The sequence below is a fragment of the Vicugna pacos genome, chromosome X, assembly GCF_048564905.1.
Source record: "Vicugna pacos chromosome X, VicPac4, whole genome shotgun sequence".
Classification (NCBI taxonomy): domain Eukaryota; kingdom Metazoa; phylum Chordata; class Mammalia; order Artiodactyla; family Camelidae; genus Vicugna; species Vicugna pacos.
In genome coordinates this window covers 111,344,136-111,367,398 of record NC_133023.1, presented here as the reverse complement: position 1 = coordinate 111,367,398, position 23,263 = coordinate 111,344,136, and the positions used below count along the sequence as shown (strand labels likewise).

The following is a 23,263-nucleotide window of genomic DNA, read 5'->3' as shown; positions in this document are numbered from 1 at the left end:
TTCTGTTTCAAAAGTTCCTCCAGAAAACAAATACAACTCTGAAGTTAGCACGACATGCTACAAGAGCATAGAAGAGGGATTGGGGAGAGGTGGGAAGGCCTGAGAAATCCTTGAGAGAGTGATTGCTGATCTATGTGGATTTCTAGTGCCATACATGAGCCATATGGAAAATATGGGGTGCAGGCTAAAGGCATAGCCCTATCTCCATTTTATGTCAACGCTCCAAGGTTCTGGGTGAATATCCAGAAGATGACCTTGAAGATTTGTTCTTTCAGGTGGATTCTCACTGGATCCTCACTTTTCTCTCCCAACATAGACACTGGGTGGTGCTGCTGTCCAAAAATTCCACTGTATCATGGATTTATTACTTCAATCTAAAGATGGGCATTTATCTTAAGTGTCAACTGTAGGCCAAGCAAAGGGCTCAGGTTTGGAGATATAAAGATGAATAGCCTCTGCAGATTATCCTCTGATTACCTCAAACTGACTGTTATCATGTTCAGTGGCTGAAAAACTAGAAAATGTGACATTTACATAGGAGCGCACCACTGTCACAGAAATGCCCAGCTGTGGGGGTGAGTGACCCCGAACCACCCATCCTCTCTATGAGCACCCCTCCTCCACGACCTGGCCGAGGATTAGAACAGACAACACTGAGCACCAAATCACTGGTGGTCACCGCGTACTTAGGTTCCTTTGGCTATAAAGAGCCGAGAGTATCTGATTACCGCGCCTTCAGCTTGGATCTCGGAGCTTCAGACGTTCAAAGGTAACTGGGCAAGATATGTCTGTTTATTTCAGAGTCCCCTATTATCGTGGAGCAGTGATATACTTGAGAGGAAGGGAAGTGGGCCCTCAGGGCGAAAGTAGTCACTGGGGAGGTAGGTCAGTGACTGATCCCCGGGCAAATCCGAGTGGGCTTGGATGGGGTCTGGGGAGGCGGATCTCGTATGATGTTATCAACACCCTGTTACAAGGGTGAGGTCCTGAGTATCCCGGAGAAGGTGGACTCAGGCTAGCAAGGCTAAAGCGGTGGGAGGGGCGAGGAGGCGGGTCTGGGATCCCTTGGCCAATCGGAGGCGACTCGGGCGGGGTCTTCCACGCAACTTAACTGCAGGGTTCCGCGCGGGAAGGCTAACCTCGCCCTGTGTGCGCAGCAGTCTCAGCGCAGCCGTTGGCCTGTCCCTGGTCTTCAAGCCTTCGGGTGAGGACGCGCGGCCCCGCCGGAGCCAGAGGACTATGGGGACAGGCGGGCCCAGTGGCCGCGGGGCTGGGGTGTCGGGCCTTCTGGAATTGGGGGGGCGGGGTTGGGACTGGCGATTGGAATCTGCACTCCTGGCGAGTCCGCGTCTTTGTCTTCGCAGCGCCGCCTTCTGCGCGCGATGCGCAGTCCTCCCGGGTGGGTGCCTGGAAGGTCCGAGTTGGGAGCCCCCAGAGCGACGGGTCCGTTGTGGCTGCAGGTCCGAGGCTGCGAAGACGAGGAGTTTGGGGCCGCCCGGAACGGGCCCTCTGGGGCTGGCCCTCCTCCCCCTCCCCTACTGTAGCTGTTAGGCTGGGCGCCCGACAATGATGATAGTTGTTTAAAAATGTAAGCAAATTGCTGCTAACAAAGTGGTTGATGCGCCCATCTCTTTTATTATTTATTTGAAGTCGCTGTTTCCCCGCCTCTGGAGATTGGCGGCTGATCGCTCGTCACAGGACGGTCTTAGGGTAACCTCGACGGGAAGGAGGCATATTCGCGACGTCTGGCTGCTTGGGGGCCTCTTTATTCTAGTCTGGGCACTAGATGTCTTACCCCACCAGGGTGGGTGGGGCCAGGTCTGCTTTCCGGTCTCAGGGGTCTCCTGTTGTCTCTTCTGGACAAACCGGGAATGATCACTGGGCACCTCATCTCCCAGCCTCGCCCTTTGAGGATAAAGCGTTGTGAAATAAAAAATTATCTCTATTTGGTTTATCCCCTTCTGCTGAAGTGCTGAGTCTGATCATAATTAGCTGGCCCTTCTTACAATGTTTACAAACCAGTGCTACAGGGAGCTACTGAGAAGTGTAATTAGTTATGACGAGATTAAATCCCCTCCTTCTCTTACTGCAGCTCCTTAATCTACTGTCTTTGGGCAGATGAAATGAATACAGAGTGAAGGTGCTCAAATAGTGCTTTTTCCTGTTACAAATTCATTAGCTGGTTAAACCCAGTCTTTATGTCTCCTTTTACTTCTATATGCTCTTGTGCTTCTGTCACCTCCATTTGACCTTCAGTGTGATTTTTTAAGAGTCAGACATATTGACTCTGGGTTTTAGAGCATCTTGGTTTCTAGTGCATCCTGATTCAGCGGCTATCAGAAATGGGGTACTTATGTGGAATTCAAAGCATTTTGATAAAATCGTGATTTTTTAAAATGTGTGCTGTTTTCTTGTTGAAAATCAGCAGATAAAATACACGTTGATATTAAATGTGAGAATTTTTGGCTGTGATCCATTAATATGATAATAGTTCTGTCAGTTAGGTTTAAAATTGTTTTTCAGTCTTTCTTTTAGTCAAGATGAGTGATAAGCCAGACTTGTCTGAAGTGGAGAAGTTTGACAGGTCAAAACTGAAGAAAACTAATACTGAAGAAAAAAATACCCTACCCTCGAAGGAAAGTAAGTCATGGATTGGGGGTTTCTAGTGGAGAAAAGGAAAGGTGAACATTCATATGTTCAGTAAATAAACCCTTCTAGTAAATTTTGCCACAAAGTAAGCGATAATTATGTAGCCACTGAATTTAATGAACAGTTAAAAATATCAATCATCTTCTTTTTTTCTATTTTTTTGTTTCTTAATTTAATTTAATTTAATTTATTTCAAATAGTCATCATCTTACTTGGGTTATGTAAGTGGTTCTTACATGATAGACACAAGAAGTGATGAGGGGATGAAAAACTATTTGCTTGATGGAAAATCACTAAAAAATCACATTACAACCAATTTTGGAATATTAGACTTAACATTAGAAAAACCTTAGTTTTGTCCATTTTACAGTTACTTGGCATTTTCTGCATCTAGCAATTTGGGCCCATGATCTCATTCCTGAAGAACCACACAAAATCTGCAGATTTGGCTTTCTGCACTTGGCGCTCCCAGACTCAAGGAATCAGTTTTGTCTTTGAGAGTTACAGCCTGATGGGGAAACTCCCAAGCATATTCACAAAACCGAGGGGCACTTTTTTTTTTTATCATGTTGGTGTTATTTGAGAGTTCCTAATTTAGTCACAATTGTCTGAAAGGGTATAACTTCCTAATTATATAGTGATAGATAAATCTGAGGAAAATGCTTCACTTGCTCCTCAGTCTCAGAATATTCTATGGAAAAAATGGCAACAACCTAACTCTAAGTCTGAAAAGGAAAACAAGACACAGTTGGTGTAGATTCTAGTGAATGTTCTGGTGGTTAACACACACACACACACACACACACACACACACCCCTGAGGATTTATGGTTAGAGCCTTGGCATTCTAAATTTAAAGCAGGTATGGTAGCCTTCAGTGACTTGGCAAAGAGTGGCAAAGAGCTCTTTTGGAAGAAACTGAACTTAATCTTACGAAAATACCATTTTAATGATTGTTTATGTTTGTTTTTTTCCCCAGCTATCCAGCAGGAGAAAGAGTGTGTTCAGACATCATAAAATGGGGATCTCCTCCCAAGAACAAATTTCAACATTGCCTGAATGTCTTGGTTTTAGGCTTGTTTTTTGTAAACCTATGTGTTTGTAGAGATTTTAGGCATCTTCTGATGTCTTCTCATCCATAATCCCTGGCGAAGAGGTCAGAGGTAACCAATGTTCCCTTACTTTCATTTTTAAACTTTCCATTTTTGAACATTCCAGCTCGCTGATGCTGTCAGTAATCTCACCACTGATGACCTTTGTGTGTGTAGTCCTTGCATCCCTAAAGGATAAGTCACTTGTAACTTTCTACACCGGATGTCTCTAGTGTTCCATAACCTTCATGAAGTGACATGCATTTGCAGCTTCTCATAGTTTATTTTCATTTCTAATGTAGCAATAAAATAATAAATATAATCATTATGGACTCCTGCGGTGGTCCATTCTTGGTGGTCTTCTAGGGACTGAAAGTACACAAGGCTACTCTTTTCAGCCAAACAAAATGGTTGAAGGAAAGCCACTTTATCAGATTAGTCACATGGAAAAGGCTCCCCTCTGTCCAGGTCCAGTGGGTCCTGACTTGCTTTTTTCCCATAGTTGGAATCATAGAATTTGAGAACCTTGGGAGGGGAGGTAATGTGGACTAGTCCCCTTATCTTGGAGATGAGGAAATGAAAACAATGTGGTCTGAAGTGATCTTCTAAGGTGAGTAAGGATTGGGATTTAAACTGGGTCCCCTTGTTTTCTGAAAAGTGTTTTTCAACTTAACGAGAGGAGACAGACACCCACTGTTGGGGGTGGATCGGGAAGGGGGCAGGAAGCACTTGCTAACACCCATTGTGCTAAGCACATTACATCATCTATTGAGCATAAACTCAGATACCTAATGCCAGCTACTGACCTGCAGCACTGAACCTTTTGTCTGGTTCTTCTGAACAGAATCCACTGTCTTATGAACCAAGCATTTTTGATGTTTGTAGTAAGCACAAGGCATACGTATAAATGGGAGTATTCCAATCCCTGCCTCTATACAATATTTTATTACTTTTGATTTATAAAAAAACAATCACTTAATAATCCCACCAATTAGAAGTGTTGGCATTTGGGTGTATAACCTTCTAGACTGTGGTCTATTAATATCCAGGTATACCTCAGAGATATTGTGGGTTTGGTTCCAGACCACTGCAATAAAGTGAATAGTGAAATAAAGTGGGTCACAAATTTTTTGGTTTCCCAATGCATGTGAAAGTTACATTTACACTACACAGTTGACCCTTGAACGACACAGATTTTAACTGCATGGGTCCAATTTTGTGCAGATTTTTTCAATAAATATATTGGAAAAATTTTTTGAGATTTGCCATAACTTGAAAAAACTCACAGATAAACCAAGTAGCTTAGAAATATCAATAAATTAAGAAAAAGATATGCTATGAATGTATAAAATATGTAGGTGTAGTGTAGAAAATGTGTTAATCAACTGTTTATGTGATTGGCAAGGTTTCCAGTAAACAGTAGGCTACTAGGAGTTAAGTTTTAGGGGAGTCAATAGTTATACGTGGATTTCAGACTGTGCAGGGGGTCAGCATCCCTAACGCCTGCATTGTTCAAGGTCATCTGTACTGTAGTCTGTTAAGTGTGCAGTAGCATTATGTCTGAAAAAATGTACATACCTTAATTTAAAAACACCTTATTGGTCCCTCTCTCTCCCTCTTCAGAGAGGGCCCACATTCTGTCTATGGAGTGTGTACCAACTTTTAATCTGAGCACCCAACCCCCACAGCTTGTGGCCTTTCTCTTGCCTTTCAATGTATCCCTTTGAATAAATCTACCTTTGCTCAAAAAAAAAAAACCCACCTTATTGCTAAAAAAAAATGCTACCCATTATCTGAGCCTTCAGTGAGTTAATCTTTTTGCTGGCAGAGGGTTTGAAATATTATAAGAATTACCAAAATGTGACACGGAGACACAAAATGATCATATGCTGTTGGAAAATGGAGCTGATAAACTTGCTCAACACAGGGTTGCCACAAACTTTCAATTTGTAAAAAACAAACAAACAAAAACCCCAAAGCACACTTCTGCAAAGCGCAATAAAGCAAAGTACAATAAAATGAGGTATGTCTGTACATATCTTTTCCCACAAAAAGGGAATTATGCTGTTCGGACCTATTTGAAACGTCGAGTATCATGTTACCATCCCTTTCTTACCCTCCACAGGAAGTGGAGGCTGTTTTCTTTGCTACAGCATAAACTTCCACAAGCAAAACAGTAGGTGTGAGGTGAGAAAAAAATCACAGGTCAGTGTAACCAGAGGATTAGAGACTTAGAAGTAACCATGTTGGCCACCAAGACCTAACTCTTGCTTGAAACAATTGTCCAATTGAGTTATTCAGTCCCTTGCAGAGACCTGCTGTGTATACTGTGCCTAAGCCTTACTCCCTGTAACTTCTATCCCATAGTCCTAGGACTGTATGCTGGAGACACACACAGCATGGGTGATCCCTGCTCCAGTATTTGAAGACAGCTGCTGTGTACCTGCTCCCGCACCTCCACGACTTCTCCTTATGACAGTTCTCAGATCATTTGGACCCAAGTTACATGCATGGAGAACCATCCTGGTGCTGATGTGCTCAAATTTTCTCATTATCAGATCTCTTTGGATCCTGATTCTTTCCTACAACACATTCGCTCTCATTCCGGTATTGCCATTAGGAAATTTGAGAAAGATTCTGTGCATCCACGATAAATTCAACAACCCCTGCATTTGTGCACTAATCCAGCACAAGATTAGGCCCATTGCAAAGGGCCTAAAGGGAAGCATGAACATCTTTAGATGAGCCGGTGTGGACAATAACTGCCATTGTTCAGTTGCATCTAGTAACCATTCTTTTCATTAATGTACTGATTCTACCCTCAGCAGTGTAAGTGCTAAACTGAGTGGGAGCAGATGAGAGGTACATGGCAGGAGATGAAAGCTGTTAAGTGAATACTCATAAGATGAGAAAAATGATTGCCCACCTGGAGTAGTTTTATCCTGCCTTTCTTAAATATATAATATGAGGATCTTCTTCTAGTCACTAGATTCACTTGCCTGTCCAAGGGGGAGAATTTTTTTCCCAATAAGTCCACTATAAGCATTGAGATTTAAGTCCTGAGTCAATTTATTAATTGCAAATCTGGAGGGATAATGTCATCGAGATTGCAACATATGTCACTCCTGACTTTATTCCCGCTCATAAGAAGACCCACTAGCAATTATCCATAGACAAGACACCACTGTAAAAATTCCAGAACCCAGGGGTGAGGCTGAAACCTCACTTGCACCAGAGAGACCAAGAAGGACTGCATATTAGAAGGAAAATAGGAGCAGTTACACTCTGATCACACCGTCCATCCCTCAGGCTGGTAAAGCACTACACCAGGATGTTTATCCACTGAAACAGTTTCTCCACTGTGACAAAGATCAAAAGGTGGACATTCAGCTTCTCCAGTGTTGCTGGACGTTTCCCAGGAAGCTCACATGGGTCTTACCTCACAGGGATCACTGGGAAAATCTTCAGGGCTCAACCACTGGGGGACAGATAGAGATGGAGAAGGGAAGCAGGACTTTCAACAACCAGCACTCAGATCAAGGCACACTGCATTCCTGCTTGCAATGGTGCCTAAGCAGACATCCTAGTCAGTGGTTTTGCTCATCTGCAAAGGTGAGCTGGTGGCCACATCTGGCCAGGGAGGTTGGTCGGCAGTTCTGCCTGATTTGGATCCTCAGCCAATGAGCCACATGGGCTGTGGAGTCCCTTCTATGGGCAGAGAAGCAAATTCAGAGCCCCACCCAACAGCTGAGTATGACTGCTAGTCTCACCTGACCAGGATGCTTGGCTAGAGAATTCAGCCAGCAATGGAGCCCATCTTACAGCCCTGCTTGGGTGGGGAGTAAACTATGGGTCAACATACAAAAATCAGTATATGATACACTGCATTAACAGAATGAAGGATAAAAATCACATGACCATCTCAATAGATACCAAAAAAGCATTTGAAAAGTTCAAATCTTTTCAAGATAAAAACTCTCAACAAATTAGGTAGGGAAGGAATGTACCTCAACATAATAAAGTCCATATTTGATAAGACCACAGCTAATATCATACTCAAAAGTGAAAAGCTGAAAGTTTTTCCTCTACGATAAGGAACAAGACAAGTCTGCACACTCGTCATTGTACTGGAAGCTTTGATTAACGCACAAAACAAGAAAAATAGAAGTATACAGACTGGGAGGAAGACATAAAACTGTTTTTGTTCACAGATGACATGATAGTCTATGTACAAGATCTGAAGGAATCAACAAATGCCTGGAATTAACAAGTGACTATAGCAAGATTGCAGGATACAAATACATATGAGTCAACTGATTTTCTATATACCCCAATGAACAAGTCAAATTTGAAATGAAAAAAAATACCATCTACATTAGTACCCCAAATATGAAATAATTAGGTCTAAATCTAGCAAATTATTGCAATATCTATATGAGCAAAACTACAAAACTCTGATGAATGAGATCAATGAAAAACTAAGTTAAGGAAGAGATATTCTATATTTATAGATAGGAAGTCTCAGTACATCAGGATGTCAGTTCTTCCCAAATGAATGTATAGAGTCAATGTAATCCAAATCAAAATACCAACAAGTTGGTTTGTGTATATTGACAAAATGATTCTAATGTTTATATGGAGAGGCAAAAGGCCCAGAACAGCCAACACAATATTGAAGGAGAACAAAATGGGAGGACTGACACTACCCAACTTCAAGACATACTATAAAGCTACAGTAATCTAGACAGTGTGACATTGACAAAATATTGGACGAATGGAATAGAACAGAGAACCCAGAAATAGACCTACATAAATATAGTCAACTGATCTTTGACAAAGGAGTAAAGGCAATAGAATGGAGAAAAGATAGCCTCCACAATAAATGGTACTGGAATAACTGGACATCCATATGCAAAAAAAAAATGAATACAGACATCGACCTTATACAATTCATAAAAATTAAGTCAAATGGATCACAGACCTAAATGTAATGTGCAAACTATAAAATTCCTGTCAAATAACATAGGACAAAATCTAGATGATCTTGAGTTTGGCAATGACTTTTTAGTTGTAAAACCAAAGGCAAAATCGATGAAAGAAAGAACTGATAAGCTGGACTTCATTAAAATTAAAAATTTCCACTCTGTGAAAGACACTGTCAGGGGAATGAAATGACAAACCATAGACTGAGAGAAAATATCTGCAATGGATAGCAGATAAAAGGTTGTTATCTAAAATATACAAAGGTCTTTTAACACTCAAAAATAAATCACAAACAACCTGATTTTAAAATTGGCCAAAGACCTTAACAGACACCTTACCAAAGAAGATATACAAATGACATATAAGCATATCAGAAGATGTTCCACTTCATATGTCATGAGGTACCTGTAAACTGAAACAATGAGATGCCACCACACACCTATTAGAATAGCCAGTTCAGAGCAATGACAACATCATATGCTGATGAGGATGTGAAGCAAAAAGAACTCTCATTTATTGCTGGTGGGAATGCAAAATAGCACAACCACTTTAGAAGACAGTTTGGTGGTTTCTTTGAAAACTACACATACTCATATCATACTCAATCATACTCCTTGGTATTTACTCAAAGGAGTTGAAAACTAATACCCAAACAAAAACCTGCACATGGATGTTTATAGCAGATTTATTCATAATTGCCAAAACTTGGAAGCAATCATGATGTTTTTCAGTAGGTGAAGGGATAAACTGTGATCTATCTGGACAATGGAATATTATTCAGAGCTAAAATTTAATGAGCTGTCAAGCCATGGAAAGAAATGGAGGGAACTTAAATCCATATTACTAAGTGAAAGCCAATCTGAAAAGACTACTTACTGGATAATTCCAATTATATGACATTTTGGAAAAGACAAAACTATGGAGGCAATAAAAGACAAATTTTAGGTTAGGTGGAAGGGAGGGATGTATAGGCAGAGCACAGAGGATGTTTAGGGTTGTGAAATTACTCTGCATGATATTATAATAGTGGGTATATGCCATTATACATTTGTCCAAAACCATAGGATATTCAACATCAAGAGGGAACCTTAGTGTAGACTATGGACTCTCCGTGATAATGATGTGTCCATGTAGGCTCATAAGTTGCAACAAATGTACCGTTCTGGTGGGTGATGTTGATAATGAGGGAAGCTATTTATGAGTAGGGGCTAGGGGCATATGGGAAATTTTTGTACCTTCTCCTTGATTTTGCTGCAAACCTAAAACTGCTCTATAAAATATACTCTGTTTTTAAAAAGACAGTTTAACTTTTATAAATTTAGTATTAATAGAATTTCAGGCATCACTGAGGAGAGTGTTTTAAACAATCTAATTTTTGTGAGGAAAAAAATTGGTGTCATTCTGAATAGTTTTTCTTAGAAACAAAGTAGAAACCTGATTTTTAAAAAGAGAAATCAGTTTCTGGTATAATGAAACTTATGCTTTATGAATGTAAAATTTGTTGTTCAAATCAAGAAAAATATATTTAATCATTTCTTCTGAGTGTTCTGTGACAGCATTTTGTTTCAAAGTTGATATTACTAAGGCAAATATAAGGGGAGGATGAGGAAGATATGCAGATTTAGCATTTATTAGTATTATACACTCTCCAGCTAAGCAGCCACTTTACTGGATTTAGAGGGTGGGTGGAGTTTGCTTAGACTGGAATGTCCTTGGGCCTTTCCTCTATAACTCTTGTGCAAGATACCCACACTTCACTATTGACACGAACAAGGCAAGGATTGGGATGAGAATTTGGTCAAATTATAGTTTTGTTTTACAAAAAAAAGTGGGTTGGGGGGAGGGTATAGCTCAAGTAGTAGAGTGCATGCTTAGCATGCACAAGGTCCTGGGCTCAATCCCCAGTACTTCCCCTAAAAATAAATCTAATTACCTCCCCCCAACCCCCGCCAAAAAAAAAGTTAATGGGTTAAAAAATTAAGTCAGGATGAAAGAGCAGGCAGGATGGAATAGTGTAGTGTAGAGATTTTTTTTTTAAATATATTTTTTTGCAAAATTTGGAAATGAGCCAGTCCAGGACTCCTCAAATCACTGTGGTAACCGGCCAGTAGAGTAAAACGTAAACTAGGAGTAAAGAATGAGCAACACAAGGGCCCTTAGAGTCATCTCTTCCAGTACCCTCGTGTTCTAGATGATCTCCAAGGCTCACAATTACATTATAATGAAGAGCATGCCAGGAAAACAGTTGGAAGAACCAAACTAAAACCCAGGCTCCCTCTGAGACTTATGATCTTGCCCCTTTTCACCACAAAGCTTCTATGGCCAGACCTTTAAAATGACGCTTGGTTTCCACACGTAAAATGAAAGTTTAACAGCCTCTTTATCTCCTTCACGTTGTGTGGCGGATTCACTTAAAAGAAAAAAACCCTCGAAATAGAATTCTGAATTTCCCTAACCCAGTTGGTTCTTCATTTCAAAGGCTACATGAGGTGAAACAAACAAGAAATAATGCTCCTTTTCCTTCCTAAATGGTTATTTAAATGTTTTCTTTTTCCCTAGCGGAGAGAAGCTAGTAGCTTTGGACCGTTCCTTGCCTGTGAGGGAGGAACAGGACTTGAGAATATTAATTGCAACCTCCTAAGGGGCTTCGAGCCTTCAAAGAAGGGTATGAGCCCCGAGCCTCCTCATGGAGATTCCCGGCCTCCCGCCTCTGTCACCAAACGGTACGTTGCTGCTTGCCTTTCCTGCTCTTTTGGTTCCCATGGTATCCTGAGCACATGACCTGTCCTGCTACCCGGGAGACCGGCTACCCTTTCTTTTCAGGTTTTGGACTCTTCTACCTGGCCTCATTGGCAGGGGTGCACTTTGGGTTGGTTTTATCATCTCCATGGTTGTGTCCAACCCCTTCGGACTGATCTCCCCTCCTGCCCCGTCCCCCATGGTATGTCCCAGAACCAGATTGGAGAGGCAGAGGGGCTTCACTAACAGACACAACCGCTGGCCGAGGACTGGAAGGAGGTGAGGGCCAGGGTTCGGCGGGCCGTGGAGGTCTCTTGCTGCCTGAATCCAGCTGCCAGCCCTCTTCATAACCAAAGGCGAGTCTGGGGTGGACATTGAGGAGGAAGAGGGTTATTTCTAGACTAATTAAAGACAGCTGGAGTTGAAGTTTCCTCTCCCAGCTCAGCCAGTACTGTGTAGTATGCCCTCTGACAAGTCATTGTCCACCTCTGGGCGTTGATTTTCTCTTCGGCTTGCCCAACGCTAAACTTCTTTGATTTCAGGAAAGGCCGCCTGGCTGGTCCCAAATTCTCCTTCCCCCAAGGCTGTTTGTGGAACCTGGCTGTTCCAAAGAGAACCCCTTGAAGCCCTCCTCCCTAACTTCCTCAACTGGGAGCAGCAGGTTCAGGCATTATGGCACAGGGTGGCAGTTGAAGAGCCCTCCTCCCCCGCATCCCTGGGTCAGAGCCAAATTTTACACCACCATCAGCTTGCCTCTTTCTTTTCTCCCCAGTTCCAGATACCATCAAGATGCCCAAGATTGAAAAAACCGTGCTCCAAAATGATCCCAATGAAGCAGAGAGTGGAGCCCGTAAGCCTAAAACACCAGGGCAGAGTCAGGAAAACAAGAGCTTCTGTTTAGATGACCACTGTCCTGGTACGTGTAGAATTCTATCATCACTTCTTTGGGTAGTGCTTGAAAGCAGTTAGGTTAAAGGAATAGATAGCTTGTGACTTAAGTGCCTTTAAGGAGCATAGAATGCTTTTGCAACCTTGCATTTTCCCCTCCTCATCCCTCTGGTACTCCTCTTTTAGATTATTCTTTTCCTTGTCTTTTGTTCCCTCTAATCTTTACATATTGGACCTAGGCCTCCAGATTGGCAAGTGAAATTAAAAGATATTTTGGCTGTAGAAATAGAGGCCAAGAAACATAGAGACTTGTGTTTGACATAATGACAAGACTTGAGAGTGTCTAAGTTAGTTCAAAACATGGGAAATAGATTGCATTCTTATATTTTGATTTTATAGATTGTAAATGGTAGATCCAGGATGAATTTGAAAGAATTCTAATTATCTAGTGCTGGAATTGTGTTCTGTCCTTTTCCAGCAACACTTGTTGGCATAAGAATTATCACTGCTATAGGGTAAATTTTTTTAGATCTGTAATAGTGCTTTTCTGTATACACCTAGGCATGAGGTATCTTCCACGCCTTATGGTAGGCATTTATTTGAGATTCTGGTTTGATTGGTCCAACCTCATAGGAACTCAAATTGCAATTCTCTTACTATAATCTACAATGAATTTAACCAAACATCAATCTGAAGATCTGTTCAAATGTGGTGACTTTGATCTAAACTTTTGAAGACAGAAATGGGAAGAATAGTCGAAAGCCACAATACTGTTAAGTTGAATCCTGTCTGTCTGTCTAGTGGCCATTTAGGGTCACTGTCAGTAAACAGAATGGCATAATTATTAGTTTATAGTGTCTCTTAAATAAATGGCTTACTGAATTGATTAAAAGATACATTTTAACAAATATGTAGCTTTTTAGTTAGGGTAGGAAGGAAATGTAGATTGGTGGTACCAACTTTTGTTGAAAGACTTTTTAAATGAGAAGTAAATATGCATAAGTAGATCATCTCCTTGCTGAAAGTTTTAGAATTCTTTTATGTGAGTCTTATATTTTGGTTATAAATAGTTCTCTCTGAACAAATTATGGAACAATATTGAAAGTGAGTGAGAAAATAGTTTTATTGCATGCTTTATTTTGTATATCAATTAATAATTATAGCTACTATGTGTGCTTACTGTGTATCTCAGCTGTAATTAAGCAATCTTTACAGCTATCCCTCTGTATCCACGAGAGATTGGTTCCAGGACCCTCCACCCCTCAGGATACCAAAGTCCTGGTGCTGAAGTCCCTTATGTAAAATGGCGTAGTATTTGCATATAATCTACTTACAGCCTCCTGGATACTTTAAATCATCTCTAGATTACTTATAATGCAAAATTCAATGTAAATGTTATGTAACTACCATTGGGGAAAAATTCAAGTTTTGCCTTTTGGAATTTTCTGGCATTCTTTATTTTAATATCTTTGATCCCATGGATGTGGGAACCTGCGGATGTGGTGGAGGTGGGGTTGGACGGGTTGGCGGGGGTTGGTGATTACATGATGAACTCAGAACAGTGGTTCAGAAATTCTGGTGCTAGTGTGTGACAAAGTTCTTACCAATCTCGAATGAAATAAAACAAAGATATTGCAAATGAACTTTTAAAATAAAGTTAAATTGATGCAATTTAAATGGTTGCTGTATTTTGACTCGTTTCTTTTTTGCCCTTTGAAATGCTAAAATACACGTTTTAAATGAAATGATTATTTGGATGATGGTGAGTTTTTTTTTTCTTTTTTGCCGCAATGCCTATATGTGGAAAAATTAAAGTTGGCAAATCACTGTCAGTCACTCATTTCTGTGTATGTGAAATTGTATTGGTCTGCGGAATCTCCAGATTTTAGAACAATGTTTGAAGAACGGTTCAGCTTTAGAGCCATCTTGTAAGATTTGTGGTGTTATCTGTAAGAAGACTCATTTTATGTCTCTCCCTGTCTCAGAGGTAGGAAGAGGATAGTAGAAACAGTGAGTTTTCGATAAAGGTTTATTTTATAAACCATAACTTACGCACCGTTTCTTTGCTGTGTTTTACTGATTGTTTTTACACTTCAGGCAAAAGGTTTTGAAATCATCTTCACTAATGTTTTTCGTAAACTAACTTCCTTATGTCTGACCTCTCCGAGTTTCCAGAGATGTTGAAGAGCAAAGAGTTCAGAAAACCTTAAATACTGAAATGATTGAGTTTGTGTAAGATCTGTTTGATAAATCTAAATTTGAGGGTTTTACAGGGCTTAGTGAATCTCTAAATAAAATAAAAATTCTTTTTGTGTGAGTTCCCTGTTGATGACTGCTATGCCTTTTTCCAGAGAGTCAACATGAAGTTCTTTCTGTCACAGATCTGATAGAGACAGTTAACGAAGTTTCTAAGCTTAGCATTGCTCATGAAATCGTGGTAAATCAAGATTTTTATGTGGAAGAGAGTGTATTACCTCCCAACAGGTACAGACTCTTCTATTTTTTCCATTTTACTCCTCCTGGCATAGGTACATAGCACAAATGACTTTTGATCAGGTTTGAAGCATTTTTATTAATACAGTTAATGTTTGAGTATGTCTTAAATGGTACCAACAAATAAAACAGAGGAGTAATCTGTGTAATTATTAGTTTAATAGAGTGAAAGCAGAATAATTATATTTAAACAGGGAATAAATCAATGCAGTTACTGTCAGAATGTTAATTTTGGTATCCCAGTTAGCAATGAAACACAGTGAATTTCACATCTTCTCAGACAGCTTTGAAGGAAGTAGCTCCTAGAAGTTCATTATTCTTTTAATTATCTACAGATTGACCAAAGTAGGGGTGAAAAGATTGCCTTTCTAATAGTGGTATTGCCAACTCTTCATGGGATAAGCGATGTCAGGGAACATTTTTGCTTCATAATCAGCTTAATAAAAATTCTGTGAACCCAAAATTCTGTGAGCCCACTAATAAATAATGTCCCTCTAACGTTAGACTTTATTCTGCTTCTTATTATATTGATATTACAATACATAAATAGGAGTCATTCAGTAAGTATGAGTTGAATACTTCTAATGATTTGTTAATAGTTAGATGGGTAAATTTCTTTGTCAGAAACAATATTGTATATAGCATTTCTAATTTGCAACCTTAAAAAGTGGCTTCTATTTTGCCACTTTACGGATTCTATTACATAAGCACCTTGCTCTGTCAGTTTTTCTCCCGGTCTTCACACTTCTTAGTTTGCCAACAGGTACCCATGCCGGGCACAACTTCACTGAAGGGGGCTTTCACCAAAACACAGACCTGCTTGTATCTTCCTCGGTGTCTCTGGAGCCTTAGTTAGATTTATTTTTTCTACTAGCTGGGGTGCAGAGAAAGTAAAACTAGGGAGGGGAGTGAAGGTCTATTAAAGTGAGGGGTGGGTAAATGAAGCAGAGGTAATACTATTCAGAGCTTGGTTTTCATTGTTTTGTTATTAACAGCCTTATTCTAGTGTAGTAATGCAAAAAAGTATACCGGAAAAGAGATTGAATTAGAATTTGGGGTTATCTGTTATCTATAGATAATCAATGATTGGTTTCATCTTTGGGCTTATAAAATCATATTAATTACAGTTATGGATTCCTGACAAGGGAAATCTCCTTGTCAGGTACTCATTCAACAGATTTTATTGAGTACTTACTTACTAGGTGGATGGCAAAATGTTAAATGATGGGGACATATAGATGAGTAACATGCTGGCTTTGCCATCAAGAAGCTTCTGTAGGAGAAACAGTCAAATAATAGATAGCTCCTGTGCAGTGATAAATTCTCTCACACCTAGTATATGGAGTTCTATGTTCATGTTTAGCTGCCTGAGGAGGATCAGGGGAGCCTTTCCTGGTAAGGTGACACTGTATGAATAGGTGCTTTTCAGATGGTCTAGGGGGAAAAGGATTCTCCTGGAAGTGGAAGTGACATGTCAGAAGCATAGAATGGTGGAAGATGATTATATATGCATTATAAGTAGTTTGTTATTGTTGAAGAACAGTGTTAGAAGGAGGTTGACGATAAGGTAGGAGACGTAGCAGATTAGGATCATGAAGGGTCTTAGAGGCCAGGTATCCTGCTGGTGATGGGAAGCTTCTAAAGGACTTTAAATGAGCATGTCGTTGTGGTCAGATTTTTATCTTAGAAAAATCATTGGTTTTAGCAAGAATATGTGGCATTGTGGGAGTAATACTTTGTTGGGGCAAGAAGGCCAATTACTAGACTATTGCAATAGACCAGATGGGGATGGATTCCAGAGATATTTAGGAAGCAAAATCTCTGGGATTTGGTGACCAAGTGCATAAAAAGGATGAGGGGAAGTAATTATTACACACTAGATGAATAATATTTGGTGACATCTCACAAATGGGATTGGTGTGTTGGGGGAGGAACTTTGACTTTTTTCATTTATCTTTGTATTGCTTGTAAAAATTTTAACAGAAGCATGCATTACTATTGTATTTTTTAGTGGGGAAAAGGATAAGCTTTATGGCTTGCATGAATAAGGAACAGATTTGCGAGGGGAAGATAATGAGTTCAATTTTAGGCTTGCTGAGTTTGAGGTGCGTGTAAGATTTTCAAGTGTTATCAAGAAGGAAAATCCTTCACTGGCTTTTAAGACTGAAGGAAAAGATCATTTAGTTCAAAGATGTAAGTCTATGGATACAGAAACCAAGGCACACACATTTAGATGGATGAAGAACCTCGACTAGAACTCAGGGACTCAACCTTTAGTTCATGGTTCTTCTTATTGCAGGAAGAGAGCCTCTCTGGAACCATGAGGTATCCTTCTGAGAAAATTTGGCCAATGCTTTTACATCTGAGACTAAACTCAGTTTATTCAACTCTGCTGAAGTCTAAACATAGCTCCTGTCCTGTCAATGTAATGGTCCTTCATTATCTTAAATGCTGTTTTGGATTTAGGAAATCATGATCCTATATCAGTTCTATGGGTAAAGAGCAATTTGCTCATTTAATCTTCTTATAGTCTTGAAGGCAGGATTATGGAGATGATGTACAATGCTTTTTGGGACCATCTGGAAGACCAGCTATCAAGTATTCCCCCCGACTTCACTTGTGCTCTTGAACTTCTAAAAGAAGTTAAGGAGGTGAGTAACCAACCTCCCATTTGTGGATAGCAAGTTCCTGAGCATCCTATACCTTTTGATTGCTGATGGCTACCAATATTCTAAACATGTCCACTATTTAAGTAGATCGTATGGAAAAGCTTCCATTCTATTTGTATGAGATAAAACCTGAAAGTTGTGATCTTGCTATAATGACACATTATATCATTTAATGAAACAGGTTTTCACTGAACCCCCATTATGTTTTATGTGTTTCAGAAGCACGTAGATGAATAAGAGAGCCCTTGCCAACAAGGAACTTATACTTTTGAGTCAAAAGGTTATTTTAAGTGATCCTTAATAGTTTCTTTGCCTTCTGAAGTAAGACAATTTAATAATGTCTTTATCCTTTATTTAGAATGTCTCATTCAGACCCACAGACACAGAAAACAAACTTATGGTTACCAGGTGGGAAAGAGCGGGGAGTAAATTGGGAGTTCAGGATTAGCAGATACTAACTACTATGTCTAAAATACATAAACAGCAAGGTCCTACTGTATAGCACAGGGAATTATATTCAATATCTTGCAATAGCCTATAATGAAAAAGAATACTATACATATATATATGTATAAAATTGAATCACTATGCTGTACACCAGAAATTAACACAACGTTGCAAACTGACTATACTTCAATTTGAAAAAAAGAATGCCTCAGCCACCTTGTGGTGGTGCACTTCTTTTATCACACTCTTGTTTTCAGTCATATCTTTATCTCATTCTGTCCAGAAAGTAATATGGTGCTACTGTTCCTACTGATCCCAGTGAAGCCTTAAATTATAATTGGCCCCTAAACAGAGGAAAATAATATTCCCTATAAAAAATTTGGAGACCTAGTTTCTGGATCCCCTGAAGACAAAGACTGAGATGGCTTTGTCTTAAGGGGGTTGTTCATTACAGAATGTTTGGGATTCTAAACAATTTGGCTCCACTGATTTTCTTTTCTGGGCAGATCTTGCTATCGCTGCTATTACCACGCCAGAACTACCTGAGAAACGAGATTGAAGAAGCTCTGGACATGGATCTCCTCAAGCAAGAAGCAGAGCATGAGGCCCTGGATGTTCCTCATCTCTCTAACTACATTCTCAATTTGATGATCCGGCTATGTGCACCAGTCCGAGATGAAGCAGTGCAAAAACTAGAGAGCATAACAGATCCTGTGCAGTTACTGAAGTGAGAAACTAAATGTACTGTCCCTGAAATCTGTCTTAGACACTGTGCCAGAAAACTCTGGGCCAGATTCTGTGTTTAAGCCCCTGGCCTTGTCTAGCTCTTCTATACTGAAGAACTGACTAATACCTCCATTTTCCCTCTCTGGACTATTGGCTGTTATATTCCAAGATCAGACTCTCAGGGCCCTTTTGATGATCTTTACATAGTTTAGACCCTTCTAAAGAAATGATACTGTTAAGACATTAGCATACAGTAATTATTTCTTCTAGAGATTTCAAACAGCCCTTTCCCAGACATCCTCCTATGTGTCCTAACTCAAACCCTGTGAGGGGACAGGAATGAGGATTATCCTTGCTTCACAGCTGGAAGAACCAAGACCCAAAGAGATAAAATGGTATGCCCAGTGAGTTAGAAATTCAATCACCATCATTCTAACTACCCACAGATAGTTGTTGAGATTTTGGTCATTTTCCTGAGAAGACAGAGCGACTAGACTGGATAGAGCTTTAGACTGATAACTAAAAGGTCAGAAGATGTATCTGTTCCTAGCTCTGCCAACAACTCACTCTGTGGCCTTGGGTCCCTGGGTAGAATGTCTTTATTTGTAAATTGAAGTAGAACTATGGTTTTTAAGGCCCCTTTTAACTCAAAAATACTGTAATTTTAGGACTCCTTACTTGGGTTCCACCTCTCCACACTAGATTTCCTTTCAGAGTGTAAACATTTGATTTCTTCCTGTAACAGGGGTATCTTTCATGTTCTGGGCCTGATGAAAATGGACATGGTGAACTATACTATCCAGAACCTTCGACCCTACCTGCAGGAACATTCTGTCCAGTATGAAAGAACTAAATTCCAGCAACTCCTCAACAAGCAGCCCAGTATGTTTAAAATTTAAGGGCAGAAGAGGGGAAATTTGACCTTGGGTCTGCCTTCTTACAGTGATAGAGTATTTTCTATTTTTTGAGTAGAAACTGTCTTCCTTGGGTAAGGGGTAGGAAGAAGAAACATTTCTCTAAGACAGAAAGACCTACAAAATCACTTCTTTATTGACCAAGAATATATCTTCAAGCCTTAGTCTTCAAGCCTTGGAGTTTGAAGACATTCAAATATTCCCTTCTATGTATGTCATAGGTCTCCTCGATTGCACCACAAAATGGCTGATCAAAACGGCTGTAGATCTCACTACACCATCTCCAAGTTCTCCTGAGTCTCCCAGCTCCTCCAGGATGGCCTGTTCACCTCCAAATTGGGCAGCTAACAACTCAGAGCTTCCCAGTTCCACCATGGTGCTGTATGAGGGTTACGTGAACCTTCTTCTCTGGGATTCTGACATTGAAGAGTTTCCCGAGGTAGGAATATGTGTTAGAATGTTGCCTTTTTGTTTTGTATTAAATACTTCACTAGAACCCTCTTCTCCTGACAATTTGCTCTTCCCTGCCTCACCAGACTCTGCTGATGGACAGAATGCGGCTGCGGGAGATAGAATCCCAGTTGAACCAATTAACAATACTGGCCTCAGTCTTGTTAGTGGCCAGAAGTTTCTCTGGTAACACTTTATTCAGCACACCTAAATTTTTGGATAAACTAAAATGTATAACCAAGGCCCTGATGGAAGAATTTAACCCCAGGTAAGCTCCATAGATCTTTCAGAGAGTTGAAAATAGTATGTGGTTTTTAGGGACATAAACAGCTAATGTATTATTGCTTATTCTTCAACACAAATGACACAAAGAACCTTGGAAACCATCTGCAAAGGTCATTGGTGTCTTTTGATAAACTGTATTATGGCATGGGACAGAGACAAAAATTCTTTCCAAGGAGGAGAGTGTGGAACTAGTTTACTACAAATGATTCTTATCATGTTTGCTAAAAATGAGTCATGATATACTTAAATGAATGACACTGGATTTGTGTATGTATATCCAGAAGTTGATCAGTTGGTCAATAGTACTGATTGATCATTTGCTGCATGCAGGGCACCACAACCAAAGTAAAAAGAGGAATTAGAAATTCAGGTCTCAATATATCTATAATTTAATTGGTGAAGTAGGGAAAACAGCCATGGAAAATGCCTAAGAAAATCTTTAAAAAGTATCTGAATAAAGTTTATGGGACTAAACAGTACTGAGTGGATCCAAGGATGGAACTGAACCCTCGTCCAATTTATCTTGTTTTCTTTGAAGTGGAGTATAGTACTGTATGTATGAATTAGTTGGCACCTTGAGGGTAACAATGAAGATATTTCACCTGCACTCTGAGTCCTGCTGTCTGCTAGTGGTGGAGAGCTGGAACTCTTTTCTGAGTGGAGTTGGCCTCTGGTATGGGGCTGTCTGTGCTTTGACCGTATGCCAGGGCCATTCTGCTTTATGTCCTTCATTTCTAGGCCTGAAGAGGCTATGGTGAGTGTGAGTGAACAAGTGTCTTATGAAATCCATCAAGGCCTCAAAAACGTGGGCCTCAATGCCCTGAGTAGTGAAAAGACAGCATCTCTTATAGGCCAACTTCAGAACATTGCCAAGAAAGAGAACTGTGTTCGTAGCATTATTGGTAAGAGTCCCATGGTGGTGGTGGTGGTGGTGGTGGTGGGGAGGGGTGGCAAGGATGTGGAAGATGAGAAAGTGGAGTTAACCCTGGAAGTCAGTTATGAAGCCATTTAAAAATGGAAACGCATGATCACTGGGAAAGTCTTTTGGTTTTAGTTTCCTTATGTATAATGTGCAGAATTGAAGTAGAATCTCTTTCAGTTTGAAGAATGAACATATGGTTTTAAGGTGGATCTGCAGCTACGACATATAAATTACCAGTGTGAGATACTGTCCCACCAACCCTACTAAGTCATCCCTGGTCATTGTCTAACTATATAGTCCTAGACCTACGGTGTGAAACCCCTTCTCTATCCCACGCTTTAAGTTACCATACAGACCCTCACACACCTCCAAGGAATAGATGCTAACTTAGTCTGTAGGACATATTCCATGCTAGAATGGAAGCAGTGAACTTGGACACCTTGCTTCTAACTTTTGCATCTTAGCATAGTCAGATTTGGATCTGTGATCCTGAACTTGGTGCACTGGCTGCTATGTGTGTCCTTAGAATTTCAGGTACATTGTCTAGGATCCTCTTTTTAAGTCAAATGCATGCCAGGAGCTCACTTAGAGCCACATAATACTATGAACAGCCAGAAATTTACTAGCTTTACATCTTTTGATCATGCATTGTCTTTGGGAGCTTGATAGCATTCCCTCCTCCAAAATAAAACAAACAAACAAATCTCATTTATGGGGTTTACCCAAATGAGTGGGTAGATCAGTGAAAATCTCAGTTAATTTAAACTTTGGTGAACAGAGAGTGCAAGAACATTGTGTGTTTCTTTTGAAACCTCTTTGATCTTTCTCGCTTCACTCTTTCTTGCTCACAGATCAGCGGAGCCGCTTTTTTCTCAAATGCTGTTTGGTTCATGGTATGCAGGAGTCTCTGCTGGACTTCCCTGGAGGCCTTATTCTCATCAAGGAAGAGTTGGCAGAACTGGGTTGGAAGTTTGTCAATCTGATGCATCACAATCAGCAGGTGTTTAGCCCCTACTACGAAGAAATCCTGAAAGATATCATCCCTCCAGCTCAAGCACAAGAGAAAGAAGTGGAGTCTGTCTGATAGTGCTGGACTCCGACTATGGCAACAGGGACCCAGGAGAGAGGGCTCAGCATGTTCCTGGGATGACATCACCTGTGGCCAGCAGATCAGCCTCTTCCTCAATAAAGCCCAGACACAGGGCTGCAGGGTTCAAGCATGTAAACACCAACTGGCTCAGCCTCCTTCATAATAAACTGAGCTGCAAGAAAACCTCGATTCCTTCTGTGTTGCAACTGAATCCAGATTCCGTTAAACGCTTAAACCCTACCATGTAAGAAGCCAGTGAGCCCTCAGTTTTCCCTTCACTGGCTGATCATTCTTCAGTATTCTGCTTGAGCATCAGGTGCTAGCGTTATTTTCTCCAATGGAAAATCATTTCCTTGAGGGCTCTGAAAACGTTTGGGGGAATTTTGCAGAGTATGAGTTCTGGAAGTGTAAGGGCTTCTGGAAGTCAGAAATACACTGAGATCAAGAGAGGCCAGAGAACCCCATTTCCAGTACCAAATTTTCCATATAATTTAAAAAGATGCAGTAACAGTAAGAGTCCCCACCTCCTGTTCTAGTGTGGGGCACGAAGCAGTATGAAAACCGGGGACTGGATGAAAGTCTGTATTGTCTGCTAACAGGCATTCAGCTGAGGACAGTTCTCAGCCTCAGCGGGATTCCCCCCCACTGCCCCCCCTCCTGGGGGTCAGGTTTGGAATATCTGAGACTGACAGCAAATCCAAGCCCTTAGGTCACTGACATTTGTATCAAGTTCATCTCTGTTCCCATTCCATAGCTGAATCAACCTCCTGTTTTCACATTTTTAGGTTTAGAACACCCCTTTCTTTTTGACAGAAGTGATGTGGGTATTCAAGGGTGGGGTAACCATCATGCTTCTTTCCACTTGCAGACTGAGACTCTAACTCCCAGGTTATGATTGTCAGCTCAGTTGGCATCAAA

General features: G+C 40.5%; 2 protein-coding genes across 2 annotated transcripts; both read left to right on the top strand.

Annotated features, from left to right (window-relative positions):
• The first annotated feature begins 1,124 nt into the window (after nt 1–1,124).
• On the top strand, nt 1,125–4,071 carry TMSB15A (thymosin beta 15A). The gene is made up of 3 exons (XM_006216536.3): nt 1,125–1,204; nt 2,524–2,640; nt 3,628–4,071. Exons 2-3 carry the CDS (start codon nt 2,541–2,543, stop codon nt 3,663–3,665), a joined length of 138 nt encoding a protein of 45 aa, XP_006216598.1. The 5' UTR covers nt 1,125–1,204; nt 2,524–2,540; the 3' UTR covers nt 3,666–4,071.
• Nucleotides 4,072–11,729: 7,658 nt separating this feature from the next.
• On the top strand, nt 11,730–22,534 carry TCP11X2 (t-complex 11 family, X-linked 2). Its single transcript, XM_072956050.1, has 10 exons — nt 11,730–11,817; nt 12,234–12,377; nt 14,701–14,833; nt 17,373–17,493; nt 18,465–18,685; nt 19,430–19,566; nt 19,820–20,037; nt 20,135–20,316; nt 21,072–21,235; nt 22,107–22,534. The coding sequence occupies exons 2-10, from the start codon at nt 12,251–12,253 to the stop codon at nt 22,337–22,339; spliced, it is 1,536 nt and encodes a 511-aa protein (XP_072812151.1). The 5' UTR covers nt 11,730–11,817; nt 12,234–12,250; the 3' UTR covers nt 22,340–22,534.
• The last annotated feature ends 729 nt before the right edge of the window (nt 22,535–23,263 follow it).